This window comes from Pithys albifrons, chromosome 17, assembly GCF_047495875.1.
Source record: "Pithys albifrons albifrons isolate INPA30051 chromosome 17, PitAlb_v1, whole genome shotgun sequence".
NCBI lineage: Eukaryota > Metazoa > Chordata > Aves > Passeriformes > Thamnophilidae > Pithys > Pithys albifrons.
In genome coordinates, this window is record NC_092474.1 from 8,622,907 (window position 1) to 8,644,870 (window position 21,964).

General features: G+C 46.6%; 1 protein-coding gene across 3 annotated transcripts in view; it reads right to left on the reverse strand.

The window, feature by feature from the left end:
• The window catches only part of MN1 (MN1 proto-oncogene, transcriptional regulator), an 85,349-nt gene that overhangs the window by 55,084 nt on the left and 8,301 nt on the right, over positions 1 to 21,964 (reverse strand). Inside the window, exon 2 of one of the 3 annotated variants that reach the window (XM_071572043.1) lies at positions 14,618 to 14,731. The exons of the other annotated variants lie outside the window; for them this stretch is intronic. Within the exon in view, the coding sequence (XP_071428144.1) occupies positions 14,618 to 14,731 (114 nt within the window). The remainder of the gene's footprint in view (positions 1 to 14,617; positions 14,732 to 21,964) is intronic. 3 annotated transcript variants of the gene reach the window in all.

Sequence of the window (21,964 nt, forward strand, 5' to 3'; positions counted from 1 at the left end):
CTATCATTAGTTTCTGTTAACCACAGAAATCAGACTTTAACTAAAACAATCTAAACAATATCCCTTGGCCTTCTTCCTCTGCATTTTACAATTAATATGACAGTAGCTAAAATGGGTGGAACATGCCAAATATGCCAAAAATTAGCCCTGCATGTTTAACCTCTCAGGACTTGACTTCCATCACCTGTCTTCTGCTCCACAAAGCTGTGGGGTACTACACTTCACGGCGCAGCTCATATTGCTTCCACTGAACCTGCTGCTATACCAGATATAAAACCAGGCACAAAACCGGCTTCTTACACAATCACAATGATGTTAAAAAATAATCCTAAGCTAGCCTGGAACTCCCTGATTTAAATGGAAAACACTTTTAATGCTTGATTACAACAGGATGCCAGAGATGCTTGCATCTGAAACTGCAGAGTAACACTACACAGAGACACACTGGGCAGCTGGGGACACGGTGTAAGAAATGCTGGGAGAAGGAACCAGGCTCCAGAGCAGCACTGCTGCCTGCTCAGCCCTGCATTAGTGCAGCCACGTGCCAACTGCACGCAGAGACTGTGAACATTCACACACAGATGTCCACCAGCCCTTCGGCCCCATGTGCCACGACTGCCTCTCGCTGACACTCTCGCAGGGGGCTCAAACAAGGAATTGTGCAGCACACGGCAAAGGTACTCACACCCTCTACACTCCAAATGGATGCCAGTTCCCCGCAGCTGGTGTTGGGTGTTTCAGTCAGGTTTGATAACTAAACAGCAGCGAGGGGCCGAGAAGAAGCACAGAGCAGAGGCTGCTGTGTAATACCCAAATGCTGAGCTCCAGAGAGGCACTGGCACAGATGCCTCCCCAGCACATGGAACTGCTCTCCTTTCCTGTCAGCCCTGAGCCCCATCACTTCAGGAAAACCACAGGGCAAAAAAACTAGACTCCTTAAATAATCACTATTTGATCAGGTGTTCAATTTAACTTACTGTCCTGAAAGCAAATATATATGAAAAACTTTTTATTTATAAAATGTTCGAAGCTCAGATGGGATTGTTCAGAAAATTGTGAGAGAGACACACTTTTCTTACTTGTATTTGTTCACAAGGCACTCAGTACCCAGTAATTTTATTCTGAGGTCTCCCTGACTGCACAGGACATGCTGGGCTCGGCACAGGAAGAGCCAGTGCCTCGAGATTAGTCCTTGTGACAGCAGCTCTCTTCCTCTGCTGCAGAGAAAGAGGAAAGAGTCCCACAGCTGAACTGCAGCCATGAAGGGCCCAGGGGTCCCAGCGCTGTTTCTACAAGAGCTGCAGGACCCCCCCAGCCAAGGCCTCCCAACAGCCAAGGCAGAGGTGGGACATCCCCAGGCCAGGATGGGAGCCAGCACTCACTGCACAGTCTGTGCAGGCACCGAGACCCTGAACAGAGCTGGTCCTCAGCAACAACTACGGGGAGAAGTTCATGTGTCACAAGCAACTGAAGAATAAAAAATCAGGCTTATTAGCTTGTAAATCAGCAAATTATTTCTAAGCCATTTGCTGTGGATAAAATTCGTAAGCAAACTACTGATAAAGTAATCAAAGTAAAATCTATCCCACAGGCATGAACAGGCCTGAGAGGAAAACCCAAGCAAAAAAGGTGAGCAGGAACTGAGCCTCAGTTTGCAAAGTCAACACTCACTGCCACAAGCTTAGCTTACCATAGGACAGTACTGTGGGAGCTCCAGCTGTCCCCTCTCTCCTTAAAGAGCACAGAAAATGACACATTAAAATCCAACACAAAAAGAGGATGAGAGCTCACAGCAAAGCTTGCACTGGCACAACAATTCTCAAAGCCGATCTGGAGGGAAATCTGCAGTGCAATTTACTTTTTTCCAGTATTACTGTCTTGACAAATGTATGATGCTTTCCTGGAAAAAATCTTTGTAGCAAAATATTAAAGTTGTGCTGATCTACCTGATGAGAATTATGTTCTTAAGCACTGGATGATGCTTGTGCAGAACAAGCCTGATGCTTGTGCAGAACAGTAACACTCTCCCAGCAGAGCTGTTTCAGCAGCCATCCTTCTTGCCCTGACACCCCCTGGCCACAGCACCCAGGGTATAAAGAGGTGATCTTAGAGGAAATGGACAGGTTAAAATTAGTCAGGTAATGCAAGATGGTGTCACCACGACAATGCCTCACCACTGTCAAGTTCCAGACAAATCACTGTCAGTCATGAAGTACCACACTAAAAGCAAGGTATTTTCAAACAAATTATCTTTAAACTGCACAACTGCCTGTATCAACAACTACGGCAAGAAATTTGTGTTATTAATAAAAGCAGTACTCTTCTAACAAGGGCCATCCTCCACACCCAAAATCTTGCAATGGTCTGGGTGGAGACTTCCTCTCCAAACCAAAGGACATGACCCAACAGAACCCAGGATGGACACAACCACAGCTACTGGCTCACAGGACTTTGTGCCCCTTGGAAATGGCAAACGCTGAAGCAGATGTGAAAGGTAAAACACGGTCTGTAAGCTCACACCTTGTTCACATGGAAGGCATGAAACTCAAAGCAGTAAAGTGACCAAAGACCAAAAGGAGTTTGGAAACAGCTCAGCTGTGATGGTGTCCTACCCCACTGCGGCCGGTGGTTCCCAGAGCCAGTTTGCTTTCGAGAAGAGCTTCTGACCAAGCTTTGCCAGCCAAACACACTCTGGGCGCTCGGCCCCAGCCAAACAGCAGCACCCAGCCAGGCTCCTCAGCCCCCCAGCCCCGACCCTCTGCTCTGACCTTGCACATTTAGGAAGCTGCTCTTTCGTTCTGCTCTACTTTGCAAAGGCGCAGCCTCTGAAAAGAAAAGGTTGCTGTTTGTTTGTTTGCACAGCATTAATGGCAGCGTGGTGACCAAGCCAGGAGCCTGGCCAGCAGCACTGGAGCCTGCAGCTGGGACACAAAAGAGGACCAGGAATTCTGCTTCCCCAAAAAATTCAATACACACACTACAGGCTGCTTTTCTACATCAGCTCAGGAAAAACACATTTCTCTAGTTAGGTTAGACCTTAACACTCCTCACTCCTGCAGACACCATGTATACATACCTTCAGTCCGAACTGCATTCTTCTCACTCCCTCTTTTTCCTGAGCCCCTGAGCAGTTAAGCTGCTCCATAAAGCCTTTTTCCCCATGTAGCATCTTCTTATGCATTATTAAAAAATAATCATGTTCTCTTAACTGTGACAACTGCACCAAGCACTGTCTAAACCCAGAAGTATCCCAATTTTTAGGTAAACTAATCCCATTAAAAAGGAGTTCACCTGTAAACTAGCAAGCGTTGCGACCATCTTCTTGTCAGAGAGGAGGTTAATTGGGGGAGGGCTGGATACCATGGATACTACGAGGCACCAGGAGATACTGCTGCTCTTCAGGTGCTGCTCATTTTTGCCAAAATCACCACCAACAAAAGGACGGGCAGCAGTGACACACAGGAGCGAGAGCACAGCCACAGTCTGGTAGGGGTCTGGTTGGGAGTGGGTTCCACTCCACATTTCAGCATTCCCGTGACATTGAAGTGACACACAGGAGGTGAAGATCCCTGGAATGGCTGCTTGCCCCAGGGCTCATCCCTTACACTTCCTCACCGCTCTGACACAGGCTGGGCTGCCCAGGGTCCGGCACAGCGGCCGCGCCGCCGCCCTCGATGGCCAGCCGAGCGTGAAGGCTCTGCACTGCCACTCATCTTGTTAAGGCTGAATCCCAGATTTTGGCAAAAAACACTATATTCCCTGACCAAATATCTGTTTCCCCTCTACCATCTGATAACCACTCTTAAAGGACGCACTAATGGGCTTCTGTTCACTCTCTGCCCGTTAAGCAGAGGCCGAGCTACCATAAGAGGGAATAGATTTGAGTAATGATCCCTTATGAGGCAGCAAACCTACATATAGTGTTTAAAATTATTCCCTTAGGACAAGATGTTTTTCACCAAATCTCCCACATGACAGTTTGACATATTGGTTCAGGCACGTAGCTCTGCATTTGTACACAGCACAGAACCATCTTTTTGAGTTTTCAAGAAAAATAAGGTTTGAAAACATTTCATGTTTCCCTGCACACTGGACCTAGTCTACACAGATTAATTTACTCCTAAAACTGCATTTTTAAGCACTCCAAAAATTGTATTTTTAAACACAACTAGTTCATTTGTGTTGATAAACAAATGAGCCATCTCCTTCCTCGCTGCTGCAGCACTGACAAAGTCATGGACAAAGGCATTTTCTTGACTCTGGAGTACAGGGAGGCAATGGTTTGCATTTTTCATAGACACAAACATGGCATATGCCACCAGCTTACACCTAAGTTTGCACCACTTTCAGAGGTCTTAACCACTGGCAACTCAAGCTCACTTTGGGCTGGATCTGTCTCTGTTGTTTCCCCTGCCCTGGCACAGGCTGCCCCTGGCCCTGGACTGGCAGTACCCAGCTCCACTGGTACTGAAGGGCAAGCCCCACTTGCCTGTTACTAGAACCTTCCTCTCACTTTGATTTTACCCTTTCATTTATTCTGTGTAACCTCTGCCATTTTTAAAGTCCATAAGATGCTTAAAGGCACTGCCCTCCCCAGTATGAACAGAATTCAGTGTAGGTGGTTAAGGTGAACAGTTGATGCCAAGGACTTCTCATGACAAGCTCAGTGGAAATGGGGACAGGCGACTCCTCATGCAGCTGACCAGGAGCACACCACAGAGATACCCCAGCTCCAGGATATCAGACACATCTCACTGGCTCACATTTCAAGAAGTCACTTGGCTTGGTCAGCACCTTGATTTATTGTTGAGGCCCAGCCAACTGAGAGGCTCTGGGAGAGCCTTTCTCACAAAGGAGGGAAGGCTCTTCATCAAACACGTGCACAGCACTGAGCACCCTACCACAGTACTCATATATCCCACAAAGTAGGATCCAAGGTCTGACTTTGCTGCCATACAGACAAGACAGCACTGCCCCAGAGACATGGCACGACAGCTCCTGCTCACCCGGGCTGGCACACAGCCTGTTCACCCTCAGTGCTGCCCACCCCTTTGTCCGCCCATCAGCTCTGGCAGCATCCTCCGGTCCTCACAGCCCCTTCCTCTACAGACAGCATGATTAATTGGAGGTGCCTGCGGCTCTAAAGGGACAGCGTATTGGCCCATGCTGCAGAGATGTTTATTTTGCTTTCAGTGGTCTCTGAGCTGGCATGGGGCTCCACTGGAGCTCGCTACTTGCACCGCATTCAAATAACAGGAGACAAAAAGGGCTTGCTGCAAATACATATTTTTCTTTTTTCTCCCTTGACCTCTTTTCCTGCTCTGGTTTTCACCAGGAGCAATGGAAGGATGTGCATGCCACGACAGGGAGGCTGCCCAAACTCACGGCAGCGTTAAGGGTTTGCTGTCAGGCTGTAGGGTTACAGTCAGACCGCAGTGTCCTACCCCACAGCTCCAGCAGCAAGCTGGGCAGATATCACTTGAGGACAAGTTCAGATGTGAACCACATGTCACTGTCTGAAGAAACTGCTGAAAAAAACATTAAGTAGGAAAACTGCTAACCCTATCGGTGGAAAAGGCAGCAGTCACCTTACACGTAGCTTGACCTTGAAGACGCAGAATGAACGATGTATGGCTGAGGAGAATGACATTTTTGTCCTAAAACCCATGCTCCCTCCACTGTGCTGGGAGGAGACAAGAGAGAGGGAACACATTACTCATCACCCTGTTGCCACTGCCCAGTATGAGAGCAACACACCTCCATGCCTTCACAGGGAAGTGTGAAACTGCCTACACCTATTTATTTCTCTGGATGCTGCTGTTAAATCACTGCTTTACAGCTCTGTGGCTCTCTGAGAAGAAAGGTAAATCCTGCATTCCAGGAGAAAGAGAAGCTCTGTGCCGTGTGACAGCACCAGCTCCTGTGCCTTGCTAGATGGCCACAGGGACAACGGGCTGTTTCTAACTCACATCCTTCGCCTCTTTTGCCTGCCTTCAGTTCCTCTTTTCAGTTTAACACACTGACTCTCAGGCTGGCGCCCCTGCAAACCACACAAACTGCAGAGGGGGGTCCTGCCTGCCCCCTTGGGAAGCAGCTGATATTGGGGTCTGGTTCTCACAGAACAAAAGATCATTCTGGCAAACCAGGTCCCACCCCAGCTGCAGATGCCTGGCCCTGCCAACCCCATGCAGGCAAACCATAGCTCAGCTGTGACAGGCACAGAGAGCTGACCTCCTGATGGCCAAAACTCCAGCCAGGGTCTAACCCAACCAAACAGCTCCTAAGTGCTGTTTTTTGCCATCACCAAAACTATGCTCTCCCTCAGCTCTGCACCATATGAGAACTGTGACCCTGCCGAAGCACAGAAAACTGGCATTAAAAATCAAACCAGATCAACTGCCAGCAACAGTCAAACAACATCTGCACATTTCCAAGAGAAAATAAACCAAGTCCAGCAACTGCAGCCTAACCCAGCACAGCTGACTCAACACTCACAACATCCAAACACTGCCATCCACCACCAGTGAATTCTCTAGGAGCTGTGAGTTATTTTCCAGGACCTGTTCTTTTGCCCTCACAAAAACCTGAGCACTTCTGCTCATCTCAGAAAGGAGCGAACTGCCTAAGCCCCATCTGCCAGCTCCATCACAGACACTCAGACCTAACATTGGGAAGAGACTACAACAGCTTCTCCCACCTAACCTCCCTCCCAAAGGGCTGTGGCCATCTGAGACGTGTCCCTGCTCCTGAATTCCCTGAATCCAGCCCCCAGCAGGAGGAGAACGCCACATCAGTAGGGAATATGGGCTGACTGATCTTGTGTTTCCTGCATTGCTGGCATATATCACTCACCTGCACTAACTAAATGCTCTGAACCTATTTTCACCAAGGGTGACAACCCACACATCCACGATGAGCAAGGAAATGCTGGGGTTTGCACTCAATACTTTCAAATTCATTTCATATGTACGCAAGTTATCACACGGCAGCTTTATGCACAGCTCCAGCCCAGGCCAAGCCCATCCCTCGACAGCCAGAACGCCTGAGGAAACAAAAGGTTCCTCCATAAAATCCAAAGCAGAATTTTCTGGTTGCACAGAAGTCACGTGAAATTGTTCAGTATGCCCCTACTTAACTAAAACCAATTCTGGACACTGTCTAGCATTATTTCAGGACAGGCCAAAATTGAAAACAGATGCTCGTTAAATGTTCTGCATTAAATCTCCACCTGGACATTTCACCCAGAGCTGCGGTGACAACGGTGACAATGCCTGTACTCCCTGCACAGCATCGCCCTCAGCGCTGGGCCAGTCCTGGCCACGCTGCCCTGACGGGAGCTCCCTGTCCCCTCGCAGTGTCTGGCTGCCCTCAGACTCTGTCCCAGGCTACCTGACGGTATCAGGCTGATTTTTTCCCACGAAGGAACCTTCTGCTGCATGTTAAATACAGAAAAATGGCTTGAGCTGGCCTGAACTCCACTCAGCTGCTGCCCCATCGCCACCAGCTGGACTTGGCCAGGGAACAGGACCCCAAGAGCAATATTTACTTGAGCCCTTGATTCACTCAATAACCCGCCATATCATTTTAGTAAGTTTTGGTACTGCTCATTCGTGCTTGAGGACACTTGGGTCAAAAGTACCAGCACCACCTTCAGCTCCCACACAGAGCAGGCCTCCAAAAATAGGAGGAAAATGCCCACTCACACTGGCAAAGGAAAGTGTATCAACGGAGCTAGTAAAGGCAGTGAATAGTTGGTGATTGAGCACAGAGGGAACAGAGGAGGAAACATGTAAATTTCAGTGCTCTCTCATCAGATTTGTGTGAGAGCTTTGGCATAATTGCAGGGAAAAAATAGAAATTACAGTAATAGGATATTTAAACCCTGCAGATTATACATGGAAAACTCTATTTTTCTTAAATTCAGTGAAAACAGAATGAAAGATGAAGATTTGCTTGTGGTCACTTAGTTTCAGGATGCAAATTAAATGAGCACTTGTTAGCCAAGCAAAAAAAGGGAATTGACTCTGAAATATTATCAGTCTTTTGTGAGGCAAAGGCTCAGATACAGCTGGCCAAAGACTTCTGTTTTGTTGCCTTGTTCCCCAAGAGCTCAACAGGACCTGTGTTCTCACATCCTAGAGCCAGACCTGCACCCAGCCTGGCTGTCAGGGCCAGGACAGTGGATCTGCCAGCTGCCCACTGCCTGGTCCCTCCATCTCCTCCCTGGCTCTGCCACAGCTCCCAGAGGTGCCTCTGGCCCATCTATCACTCACAATTACGAGAGACCGTAACACAAAACTGCCACAGGCAAAGTCAATCTCTCCCAGGGGCCTCACACATCTGAGGCTCTTGCACACCAAGAAAAGAGTGATCATGTGCAGTAATGCTCGGGGTTAAACCACACAAGTTCAAGGATACTCCTGAAAATACAGCAGGCGTTTACAAAGGCTAACAGTGAGAGAGAAGAACCAGCACCAAGGATCATTAGCTCTTTTATGCCATTTATTTATAGCACTACCTTGAAACACATCCCATTCCTCTTTAGGACATCACTACCTGAAGTTTGGTGTCTCGAGGTGAGTGAGGGGACCTTGGGAATCAGCCTTCATTAAAAAAAGGAGCTCACATCACAGATCAAGAGAAAAGTGGGAGCGGAGAGTCCAGGTCACAGCTGACGCTCACAAGGCACCTGCAGACACAGGTCAGAGACAGACAGGCCAGGATGGACAGGGCTCTGAGCACCTGGCCTAGTGGAAGGTGTCCCTGCCCATGGCAGGGGGGTGGAACGAGATGACCTTTAAGGTCTCTCCTAACCCAAACCATTCTGTGACACTGGGGGCACTCCTTGACCCACTCTGTGGCCAGCAGCAGTGACAGCACAGGTGACACTCCAAAAGCAGGGGCTTTCAAATCACTGTCCACAATTTCCTTTCAAGAAATTCATGGGCAAATTCTAAAGAGTCTTCAAAAAAGTAACTTAAAAAAGCAGGAGGCCTGAGCTTGTTAAAGAAGGGTCAAAATCTTTGCTGAAAAACATCAAGTGTTGGCAAATCAGACTGAGAGCTAATGCTACTAACCCACTTTCTGGGCAAATTCTTGCTAGGTCTCTTCTGCTGTAGAAAAAGCCCAAATTTTGAGTACAGAAAGAGATGGAGATGTCATTGCCATACAATAGATTTGACATGTTCAGGAACATCCCCTAACACAGCAGAAAGGTGTGGTGATTGAACTGGGGTCCATAAATCTGATGGTGGAGCACGGTTTGATTGAACAGCATGTTTGGCAATTAAACCTATCTGAAGGAAAAGCAAAAAAATCATCAGATAGAAGAAATGCAAACCATGTGAGAAGGAATTGCAGCAAGGGAAATTCAGCTTAAAAAAAACACACAAAGAAACCTGGCGTTCTTAGGTATGGCTGTAAGTGCCACTATTAGGAGAAGGAAAATATAAGCTCATCTTTTTCTTCCAATTGTCACATCACTGTGGATAGTCTTCACAAAATTCTCAGAATAGCAACGAATCAGGAGCAAACAGCTGTTCAAGCAGGAAAGTCATGTGTAGACAGACTTTCCCGGCTTCAACAAAAAATTAACTCTGAAGCTTCACAGGCCAGTAAATCAACAAAATGGACCTGGTACAACACAGGATGGACAGTCTCATATTCCAGCCCAAAGCTGAAATACGGGCCCACGTTCTCCTTCTGGCCATATGCTCACTTGATTTATGACCCATAACAATTTCAATATCTCTGGAAAATGAAAGAACAGTAGCCAATTAGAGCTCACTCCTCTATGCTGGGGGTTCTGTAGGCTCTGCCCTGTGGCACCTCTCAGGGAGGGTGGCTGGAAGCACCAGCTGCCCCTGGCAGAGACACAGGGTGGAGCAGGCCCCGAGCACGGCACAGGGGAGCACAGCACAACCCCAGGACCCTGGTGCATGGAGCAGCCCACAGGGTCTCTAGGAGAGCTGCAGAGGGACTTCTAACCAGGGCCTGGAGACACAGGACAAAGGGCAATTGCTTCCCACTGACAGGGCAGGGTTAGATGGGATATTAGTAAGGAAGGGTACTTAGGCCCTGGCACAGGCTGTCCAGAGAAGTTGTGGCTGCCTCATCCCTGGAAGTGTCCAAGGCCAGGCTGGATGGAGCTTGGAGCACCCTGGGCTGGTGTAAGATGTCCCTGCCTCCAGTTGCAACAAGATGATTCTTCTAACCCAAATAATTCTGTGACCCTCTTGTATGATTCATTCCTGTCCCATACGCAACTATGGCTGTCTGTGACAACTGTTGTTAACCTGGTCTAGATTCAGCCAGTGCAGAAGCACAGACTGTCCCTCTAGAAGGGCACAAGGATCTTGTAATCGCTGCCTGCAATTGTCCCAAGCAGGGCACTGCCAGCAATGTGACTGCTGTCAAACCAGGCAGGACTGGGCTCTTCAGCACCCACTTCATTGCCACAACACAAATGCAAAGGCAGCACCAAACAAACAAAAAATCCTCCACTCCACCCCAAATGAGACCTTTCCCTCACAGAAGTCAGGCAAGTTGCAGCTACAAACAGCTTGAGTCATAGAACTAAAACTTCACCCAACCCCAGCCATCACAGCAGCATCGGCCAGGGCTGCTGCACTTGTGAGCTACCACAGGGCACAGAGCTGAGGGCCTGTGAGACACTGAGTACATCAGCCCGACATAAAAACTGGCTCTTTGAAGGCAAGGACATCCAGAGCGGTCTTTAGATATTTCTGGGTGACAAACCCCACATCACACATATACTCAAAGGCACGTCTCTGAACATCAGCCCTTCTTGGACACTTTGTCCACTGGGAAATGTGCCGAGTAACTCAGGTATCTGTAAAAGCACTGCAATGAATTCTGCTACCCACTGTCCTCCTCAGGTCCAGATCCACACAGCCTGTGCCTGCAGCAGCACAGCTGCCAAGGCAGATGGGCCTGCTGGGCTTTGACACAAGGGTGAGTGAAATGACAGCAGGAGCACCCATCACCCATCGGACTGCAAGGATAGGGGAATGGAGTCTGAGTTCAGTGTCTTAATGTACCTGCCTGCCTCCCATCCTCCAGGTCTTCTTAAGCAGAAAGTAGTTGCGCTGAAGGAGTTAATCTCGCTTGAAACAGCCTATCTCCGGTTTCTCAGAAACTCCAAGGCTGCAGAGCTGGCCTGCCTGCTCCTCCCTGCAGCCTGACCCCTGACATTTCCACTCTGCTTCTCCCTGGCATGGAAAACTTAAGCATACAGAAACAAACAGGTTGGGAGGACAGATAAATGAAACAGAGGAGGAGAAAGGGAAGATTGCTCAGATTCCTTGTTGCAGCCTTGATAAATAACAGCAGCATCACCAGACATGGGTGAGGGGCTGGTGTTTATCAGCAAACCTGAAAGTCTACAGTAAGACATCTCTGTTTAATTAATCCTGAAATGGTCCCTTCCGCTTTCTACTTCCCAAGGAGTTTTTGAGGATCTACAAGTTTAAAGACACACTAACTCCTTTTTAGCTCTTTCCTTACAAAACACAAGGGCAGAACTACAGTAAGGATTTACAAACTCTGTGGCAAAGGCTTCCATTGTATGGGCCCACAGAGGCAACTCCCACCAAGAGGTATCTTGGATTTAGTCATCCCAAACCCTCTGAAGCAGTACACCCATCACAAGAGCTTTCCAGCGACCTGCTGGAAGCCTGCACATGTGGAATCACAGCCAGAGATGGGTCTCTGCATATCTCACCAGGGCTGGGGTTCTCCTGCCATTCTTGCAGGATACCCATTTCCCAAGGGACAAATCTCTTCCATGCTTGATGCAGCTCTACTGTCCCCCATTTTTGTACAGTTTTCCCATGGTGGCATTACTCTGATGGAATCAGCATCACCCCACAATGGAAGAGACTGCACATACACACAGAGCAACACAACTCCAAATACTCTGAGCTCTGGGCTTCCACTGAGCTCGAGGAGGCCTGGGGGGACTTTTCAAGGGGCACCTTCTCTTCCATGAGGTCCCTGCCCTTTGATCCAAGGTGAATATTGTACTAATGCGGAGCACCACAGCTGAAGCCATCAGAAGCTGGCCTGGCCCTGCACACCTCAGCAGCAGTGGAAGGGGAGCTCTGCTGCCAGGGCACCTTCACCCTACCCCGCTCAGAGAGCTGCAACGTGCCAGGCAGCACCCACTGCAACAGCAACAGAAACTGTGGTCCCTCCAAAGTGCACAGATCACTAAATCAAAAACCAGCTTCGACAGAAGCAGCTTTGAAGAGCACCTGCCAAGGCTCTGCCCCAGCCCTCAAGAGAGGGCAGCGCAGGAGGGTCTGGCAGCAGTGCCTGGCCCCGGGTCACACAGCCACCTTAAACACCACCCACCCACCCACCCACCAATGGCAGAATTACAGAGACGGATTCTTTTTGTGTGGCGTAAGTTGCAAAAAGGGCAAATGAAAGAGTAGAAGAAAATCTCTGAAATAATGATTTCTGGTCCAATTAACAGCAAAATGGGGAGGAATGAGGAAGGGAGATTTCGAAAGTCTAAGTTCACATTGTAAAATAAAGCTGTATTTCACATCAGCTTTATAAAATTCCCAGGAAAATAAAAAGTCAAAACCAGTTATTTTCTTGACGATCTATATTCTTAAATATCTGGTTTCAACAAAATCTCGTTTTTAAAGAAGTACTGGGATGGGGAATGAACTGTGATGAACTGAAAAATGTCTCTGCCTACCCACAAAGAAAGATCATAATGCAATGACAAGAGACAATCCAGTCTATAATCAAAGACAGAATCCTGACATGTTCAAAGAGAAAATTATTGTAACAGCAGTGACTTTCAAGATGAGATAGCGTTTTTTTGATAGAAACAAGGGCCATCAAGATTTTTACTGTAGCAGCCAATGGTTAAATGCACAACTTGGCATGCAGCATTCCTGCAGGTACACTGAGCACTGACAGCAAAAAATCATTAAAAAATCAAATTGTGACACCTAAGAAATTCACACCTCTAGTGGAACCCAGCAGCACTCTCTGAGTGGTGAACTGCTCACACCCCTACCCATGGGCATGCTTGTCCCACGAAGTGAAGCTTTACAGGAAAACTCAAGAGCCAACACCCCATTAATACAAAACTTGCAAGTTACAAAGAACAATATTTCAGTACACTGAAATGTTTAAATTTTCAACATTTGCTTACAGGGAATTGCATATTTGGCTGTAAAAGTCGTGATCTGCACTCTTCACTGAACTACTGTGATTCACAGAAAATGAATCACAAAAGGGAAGTTTCTGACTGAATAAATAGCTGTGCTGTAACCCACCTAATGAGCAATACAGTATTTAGTGCTCTTTGATTGGGAGACTATCAGAATACGACTGTAGGTAGTCAGGGCCTTGCTGACTATAAATACCACTTTTAAAGACAGAATTTGGATTAAGCTCAGTGTTACTTCGGAGTAAAAGTCAAACAGAGTGCCTTAAGTCTCTCCTGTATTTCACCTTTTGGGGCACGGCCCAAGCACAGTCCCCCTGAAGAGCAATTTGTCACAAACAAAATGCAAAGACTGCACAGCATCATCACCAAAGGAATTCGTATTTTTAACATGGAGACTTTGAATTGTATTGATCCTGTCTGTGTTTCCCTTGCTATAAGCATTACTTATACAGGGGAACTATTTTCCTAATACTATGCAAAACCAAACAGTTTATTTAATAAAATCATTTTCTCCCCTGCAGCTCATCAATGAAGAGGTGTTTAAAGCAGAGTCTCTCTATTAGCCCTACTCCTTCCGCACACTTTTGCTCTCACCATTATAATAAACCCTTTCAATACAAATGAAACCATTAAAAGCATGAATATGTCTTGGGTTTTTGTTAGCTGGGACTGGCAAGTCTTCTTGGGGCATCTCCACTTCAGTTTTGCTGCCATCACAGAGGGATTTCTCTTTCTTTTCTTTTCTTTCCCTTGGCATTGATTTACCTTCTACAGAAAAGGGATAGGGCCGTGAAATGCCACCCCAACGCCCGATCCCGTCAGATCTCCGGAGCTGAGCAGGGTCAGCCCTGGTTGGTGCTTGAATGGGAGACCTCCTGGAATGCCATACTGGGGGCTGTAGGTTCTGGTCCCGACGACTCCACTGTCACCGTCCAGGCTGGCTCAGCCATGACAGATGAACCTCAAGAGCAAAGGGTGGGGCCAGTTCTGCGCTCGCTGAGCCTCACCTGAAACATCCACTGCCAGGCTTGAGGGACACACCTCGTGGGCAGAGCCCTCCCCAAATCTCTGTCACCAAGCCCAGCCATACACACATACATAGAGAAAAGGGATGCATTAGAACTGATGGCTGTGGTTTTGCTGGTGTTGTTCCAGGCCACACCACCCTTGGGCTCACACGAACCTGCACTGGCCAATGCAGGCAAAGGCCCTGGGGGCCTTGGCCCTTCTTCCTTTGGGAGCATTTCTGGCAGAAAGGTCCTGGTGCCATGTTTGCATCCTCCCTGCGTGGTGGCCACTGGCCAAGCAGTGGAGCTGTGGAAGCACAGCTGGTGTGCAGAGCACACCCCAGTCCAGCACCAGCCCAACCCCAGCTGTGCCCACAGGGAAGGGAGGGACACTCACCCTGTGAAGGGGCAGTCAGGCTGGGACACCCACCTCGGAATCCAACACCTGCTTTCACAGAGTGCCCAGACAGTCCACAGCAGTCATTCCCATGAGATTTTAAAGTGGGGAGCACTGCAGATAAAAACAGATCAGTTTTGTTCTAAAATTTTAAAAGAAACTCTCCTGTTTTGGAAAGAATTTCATTAAAGTGAAAATATAATACAGAAGTGCCCATTTAGGAAAAATGTCCCATTAATTCTTAGCAGTATATGTGGAAGGGAAAATTGCATTTTTATCTAAATGGTTTTTTCTGCATAACCCATTTCCTGTATTCTTTTACAGCTCAGTAATGGGAACTTTTTCACATTTCTATTTGGGCCAGACCACTGCAGAAGGCAGCCTTCAGAGACACGTCAAATATAACCCCTTAAAACAGATTCCAAAAGAAGTTCTACGAACAGGAGGAGAAAGGCCAGTAGAGTACACCTTAAAGATGGTCAGAGAAGAAAAGGAAAAATCCCTCTGAACTGAAAATGTAAGCCAAATTTTTGAGGAGGAGAGGAAAAAGGATGTGGTTTAGGTGGTTTTTTTCCCTAAAGGACAAGAAGAGGCTTGTCTTCCCTCTCTTTCTACCCACTTGAACCAGAGAAAGCTCCTCTTCAATGCAGTTCCGAGTCCCAAATGCACACAAAGAGCAGAATGGGGCCTGAAAAAACTCCGAAAAACTCACCAGGACATTCTGAGCTGTAACATGCACTGATACGTACAACCAAAACAAGCATAGGCTACGAAAGACTTGGTTCATCAGCATAAACAAGTGTTCGTTTCTCACTACAGTTTCATATCATTTGAAACTGAATATAATCCAAACAATAATTCCAAACAACTGACACTGGAATCCAAGTTTCCCTGACATACTGCCATCAGGCAGCGAGAACAAAGTCAAGTAAAAGCAAAAGCAGATTCAGAACTGACTGCTTCATATTTTACCAGGTTTGCCTAATCTAGTACAAAGAAAAGCAAACATAAAATTCAAAGTTTTTTAAATTCTTCATTTCACCATCAAGGATCTCAGACTCAAGTGAACTCAAACTGGCCTTGTGTTTAACAAACAAAGCCACTGACTCCAAGCATCATAGCAGGGCTCACCAAAGAAGCTGAAGCTCCATGTTTTCTAAGCATTGTTCATTTGACATTCTTCACCTCTTTTTTCCCCGTGTTGGCTTTTATTAGCTTACTTCAGAAAATTAGTATAACAAAAAATTTTATCTTTCAAAACAGACACATAGAAGTGCAGCAGTTATGGAAATACAATTGGACAATGAACAGTTTTTATTCCCTCTACCTCACCACACTCCGCACAGCAAAGCAGTAATTACAGGAATCTACTTCTGGTTTAAGCTCTACAGTAAGCTCTTTCCAAATTTAAGGCCAGCAACCAACCCTTCATTATGCTTAATAGGTAGATATAAAATGTAATTGTATCACCATCTCCCAATGCACCTTCCCCAGCTCTGAGGCTCACACGTGTCTGGCTCCAAGAAGAGATTTTCTACCTGTTCTTTTCTGTAATGGAAACACTGTGGCACCACTGGCATCGGTCACTGGAGGAAAACTACACCAAACCAGAGAGGATCTGGATAATTATTCGGAGTAGGACTTCACTGTATTGTTGAAACCTCACATTTCCAAAGAGGTGTTTGTTAGTTCACAGTAGCCACACTCCTGAGCCCCAGTGCCACAGCCCAGCAGGGAGCCACAGCCCAGCACGGAGCCCTGGCAGAGCTGGGACTGAGTGACCTGCCCTGGGAGCACCAGGAGCCCTGGGCAGAGCTGGGACAGAGTGACCGGCCCTGGGAGCACCAGGAGCCCTGGGCAGAGGCAGGACCGAGTGACCTGCCCAGGGAGCACCAGGAGCCCTGGACAGAGCCAGGACCGAGCCAGAGCCTGCCTTGGGAGCACCAGAAGCCCTGGCAGAGCCAGGACAGAGTGACCTGTCCTGGGAGCACCAGGAGCCCTGGCAGAGCCAGGACCGAGTGACCTGCCCTGGGAGCACCAGGAGCCCTGGGCAGAGTCGAGACCGAGCCAGAGCCTGCCCAGGGAGCACCAGGAGCCCTGGGCAGAGCGGGGACCGAGTCACATTTGCAAGCAGCAAATTCCCTTCTGCCTTTCCCACATGAACCTCAGCTAAAGTAAGTAACATCAGGACACAGTGCATGAACTGGATTCATCCAAGGGACAAGCCACCTCACCACATAGCATACAACACCACTTTGATGCACACAGTTTAAAAGCAAAGCTTGCCCAGGTCACCCAGGCTGACCCTGAGCCTTCCTCCACACTGCCCCATCTCCCTGCACATTTCCCAGCCATCACCCTCACACCCACCCACAGCAGCACAAGGAATGGGCAGGTGATGGGATGAAACTTCCCACTGATGGCAAGTAGTAATAATAACAGTAACAACAATAATAATGATAATAATAATAAATAATAACAACCATCACCACCAGAGTGATGCAGTGCTTTACTATTCTGTTTTCTGGGATCTGCCTCTTTCAAAATAGTTCCTATCAGATGTGAATGGCACTTGGGACAGCCCTGGTTTTCCCTTTGCCTCCAGAACAACAGCGTGGTAGGGAGAGCATGGGGAGCTGGACTGCTCACAGTTTCTTCCAGCACAAAAAGAACAGCATGTGCCTATATTTACAGATAGAGAAGGGAACTATAGTATCCAGGAAAAAAATAAATCATACTGATTTTATCTTCAAAAAAAGCACTTGTGCTTTTGGTTTGTAAGAAATAAAAAAATGTGCTGCAAGCATTTGACCCTATATCCAGCAACAATAAAATACGTTCCATCATTAAATACCAACTTCTTTGCACTTTGAATAATAAGACTATTTTTAAAGGGTTTCAGAATTATTGTCTAATAGATTGTGGCAACTTTTATTATGATTACTGGGCAATTCCTTTTTTTTTTGTAGAATACAAACAATAGGCCCATTTATTATCTTTCTTTTAAAACTGTATTTGGTCTGAAATTTTGGGCTACTCTTCAGGCTAGGCAAAAAGTTCTTCAGCCTAACATTTGGCCCCAATAAAAATTAAAAAAACAAGTGAGTCAGATCAAAAATACTTGTAACATCAGATGCAAACAATTACCTGGCTGCCTGACAGGTCTAAGGGACACCCTCGTTTTAGCAGTATCACCTCAGCACCACTCCAGGTGTAAGTCACCCCAGAGTGCTGTGACCTACTGGCACCTCAGACCTGGGGTCTGGGAACTCCTCTCCCATTCCCCAGACAGTGGGGAGGAGAAGCCCTCCCCTGATGATCCACCCACAGGTGTCGGAGGAGGTGAAAACCCACCTTGCATCAAACTACTTCCGCATCATTTAAGTCTCTTTCCCTGTTGCTCAGACTGAAAAATTCACTCACATATGGATCAGAATGCCATAAGTGGGGTTATGGAGGAGAAATGCTGCCCCAGAGAGGGCAGTGTGGCTGCACTGTCCCCACCACTGGATGAAGAAAGAATCCATGCAGAAATGAGATCACCAGGGGGGATGAGATGCTCTCAGCCCTTCATTCTGCCCACACACTTCCCAAATACTGCATGTCCCATCCGAGCACCATTTGGCCCCAGCGTGCCAACCTTTGCTGGGTACCCAAGTGCTGGACTCACCCCACGGTCCCTTCAGTTCCACCATGTGCCTCAGCAGCATCCTCTGCCCAAGCCCCAGCGGCACCACGCCGTGTTCTGGTGGGGAACCAGCACATATGCCTGGCCCAAATACATCTGTTTTATTTCATTTGGACTGCAATCTTTAGCAGTGAAAACACCTCCCTGGTTTCTAAAGCACTGTGGCAATTTATGGTGCAATTAAGTATGATCTTAAATAATAAAAATAATCATAGACCGGGACCTGAATATGGTCTCCTGTGCTCTAAATCACACATAAACCCCGATCTCCGTAAGTACCATGGCAATGCCTTGCCCAGCTGTGCCACCGGGTCAGGAGCCGGAGCACGGGGCACACGCTCCGCTCCCTCTCTGCCTGTCCCACCAGAGCCTCACCCACAGCACCGATGGCAGGGAAGGCTCAGCCCAGGCCCCCCAGATCCAGCACTCCCTGCTGTGCCTCAGACACCTCATCCTCCCTCTCTGACCGCTCTCAACCGAGACCAAACGGCTTCTAAATGCCATTATAGAGGAATATTATAGCCAGCTCCCACGGCAAAAAAAAATTAGTGGAAGATTTTTCTAGGAAAAAGATCCTAAAAATTCTGACCAGATAATAACTCCAGCCCAGCCTTCATTTCCTATGTTAATAGATCAATTTACATCTTTCTAGCAAAATGGTTTCAGGCTATATTAAAAAAAAAGTCATACCTTTCTTCTTAAACTACATTTTGGGAGAGCTTTAAGGAGGAAGGAAGGATGCGATTTTTTCCAGGGCCTTCTAATGTATTGGCTTCACTCAGCAAATTAATGTTCTCCATTTTAAATCAGGAGTACATTCTTAATTAGGATATGAAATGTCTTAAAATTTTCTTCACTTTACAAACGGCTGCTTTTTCAATTAACTGTACTTCCCCAGCCTCAGGATGATCTTTCTATTAGCAATAGAATGCTTTCTAGTATTTTATGAATACTAATTCACAAAATTAATTAAAAGCAGACTTAACTCTGAAAACACATATTTTACCACAAAAAAATCTACTGTCTTCCAAACCCTGACCGATCACAGCCTTTTCTTGGATCAAGCCTAAAGGCGCAGCAGTCAGAACTGAAGGTAGAAGATTCAAAATGGAAAAAAAAAATGGTTTCTCATTTTGCTTTTTTTAAATGCTCCAAACAGAATGAGGGATTAAAAAAAGATAAATACCCCAAAGTTCCTGCAAACTGGCTGTGGAAGTGGGGCCGTGGTGATCCCTCACAGCCAGAGCGAGCGGACCCCTCCCAAGATCTCACACGTGTTGTCTGTTTTTAAACTCAAACTGTATTTATTCTGATGTAAAAAAAATCTATCAAAGCAGCACTCAAATGTAACCACATTCCTGCTTACCAAACCAAAAAAAAGCTTTTCTAGACGAATGTTAAAAGCTAATAAAAATGTAGACATCGCAGTGTCACGTTTGTTGGTGTTATGTTAAAACACTGAACAAACACAGACTTGCTGGAATTGAAAACAAAGAGGCACAAACTGCCCCACGGAGCGTCCCACAGCACCTCATCCTGCAGCCGAGACGCGGCTCCTTCCCGGGAGCTCCTTCCCGGGAGCTGCCCACGACGGACACGCAGGTGCATAGGGAGCGGCACCACCGGCGGTGCCCGAGCACTCCCTGCCCACGGGGCACGACAAAACTCAGAAAACATTATTCCAAATGGCCAGCACGGGCCAGACCCAATGCTGAGGGACAGGGATGTGCATTAGGTGAGAGTCAGGGACACAAGTCCAGAGCGCAAATCCCCCCACAACAATACCGGGACAGAAACACTCAGCACCAGTGACCGCCTGTTTTCGCATCAAGATGGATAAAAAGTGCAACACTAAGAGAGCACATTTCTAGACCGTTAAATTTTACAACTCATTACATCAACTAAGGGAAATGCAATCCCCACATTCACATGCTTCTGTCATTTGCCAGGAGATAAGCAGAACACGAGGCCTTGAAGGAGAGGGCATTATGGGGAGATGAGAAGAAGGGGTGCTGAGGAGGGGAGCAGCAAAGCAATATCATCTAAGATGTTCTCTTTGAAGTATTAAGAAAGTCAGCTTGTAAAAATTAATGGATTAGACCTCCAGCTGTTCAATTCTCAGCTTTATATTTAGAAGGTATTTGACTTCGAAACATTGGCACATAATCCATAAAATATATTTAAATTTGTAAAAAAAAACCCAAAACCTTTGTATTAAAAGGTCACTAATAACTCATAATGTTTTAACTGCACCAACACAAAAGCATCTGGCAAAGGAAAAGCAGTAAGCTATAAAGAATCTCAGTATTTTTACATAAGCCAGTCATCTAATCACTGTGTGCAAACTGGGTCTATCTACAGAACAGCAAAAATTTAGAATTACACTTTAAAAGCTGAGAAATGTAACCAGGAACAGGGTAGTTGGAGCACACCTTGAATTTCCTGGACCATTCTACAGCTTCACCTATTTAATTTCCATGAGTTTCCCTGTGCCCCTCACCAAGAGCTGGGGCACAGCCACTCATCTTCTGAACGGCCGTCACTAACGGAGGTTCTTGTTAAAAATGCTCCTCAAGAAATGGAACACGAATAATTTGTATTTGAAAATGAACAACACACCAATCTTAAACATGTCCTGCAAACCTTAAGCAGGTATTTACAGGTGCAAACACTGCTCTTTTTCAGTGTAGAAGCCGGACGGGCTGGACAGGGAGGTGGTGCCGGCCGGAGCGGGGACAGCGCCCGATGCTCCACCCGGAACGTGCCAAGGGCAAACTGTTTTATCCTACGGATAAAACAGGGAATGACCCGCTGCCTACAGTTTGGTCTCTTTCAATATTCTCTATGTGCTCGAGACATTATGCCATTAAACTGTTTCTGATATTTCAGGGAATTTAGCGTTAACAAAACGTACGTGTTAGGCCACCTGAAGATTCATTTTAGAGCTGCACTTTTGTGGAGACTCTCCTCACACTGGCTTTTAATAGAAATACATGAGAAGCCACAGACTGAAAATGTACAGTAATTTGTCTAGTACTAAAATTTTATACGGCCACATAAAGACATTTTACTGTACCAAAACCTCTCCCTGGTAAGAACACTGCCGAGGCTGGGAGTCAGCTGGTACAAATAAAAGCAGCCTGTACAGTTTTAGGTTAGACTTTGGTTTGATGCCTTTTCCTTTGTTCTATACAAGTAACAACAAACTGCATCGGTAGGCATTGATAAAACATTTCTTAGCAAAAAATTATTTGTAGTTCTACAGTCAAGCATTCCATTAGGTCATTGGTAAAAAACCAGGTATTGCACCTTAAAAATTAAGAGCAGTCATGGTGTAATACATCACGGATCAGAATAAATCTATGCTGTCATCCAAGCTCATATATAAATACCAACTCTAATTCATTTCCTTTTACATTATAGGTAAAGATCTGAAGAAGTACATTCACACAAAACAATTTCAAGAAACATCTCTCCCAAAATGTGTCTCACACATCCTCACACCAAGTGTGTACAAAACAACCCCATTAAAACTCACCTTGCAACTGAAGGGGCCATCAGAAAATAACAGACTTTGGGTCTGAAAGCACCATGATGCAAACCAAATCTGTGATCTGCATTAATTCAAACACACACAGCCTGTCCACTAAAATGAGAAC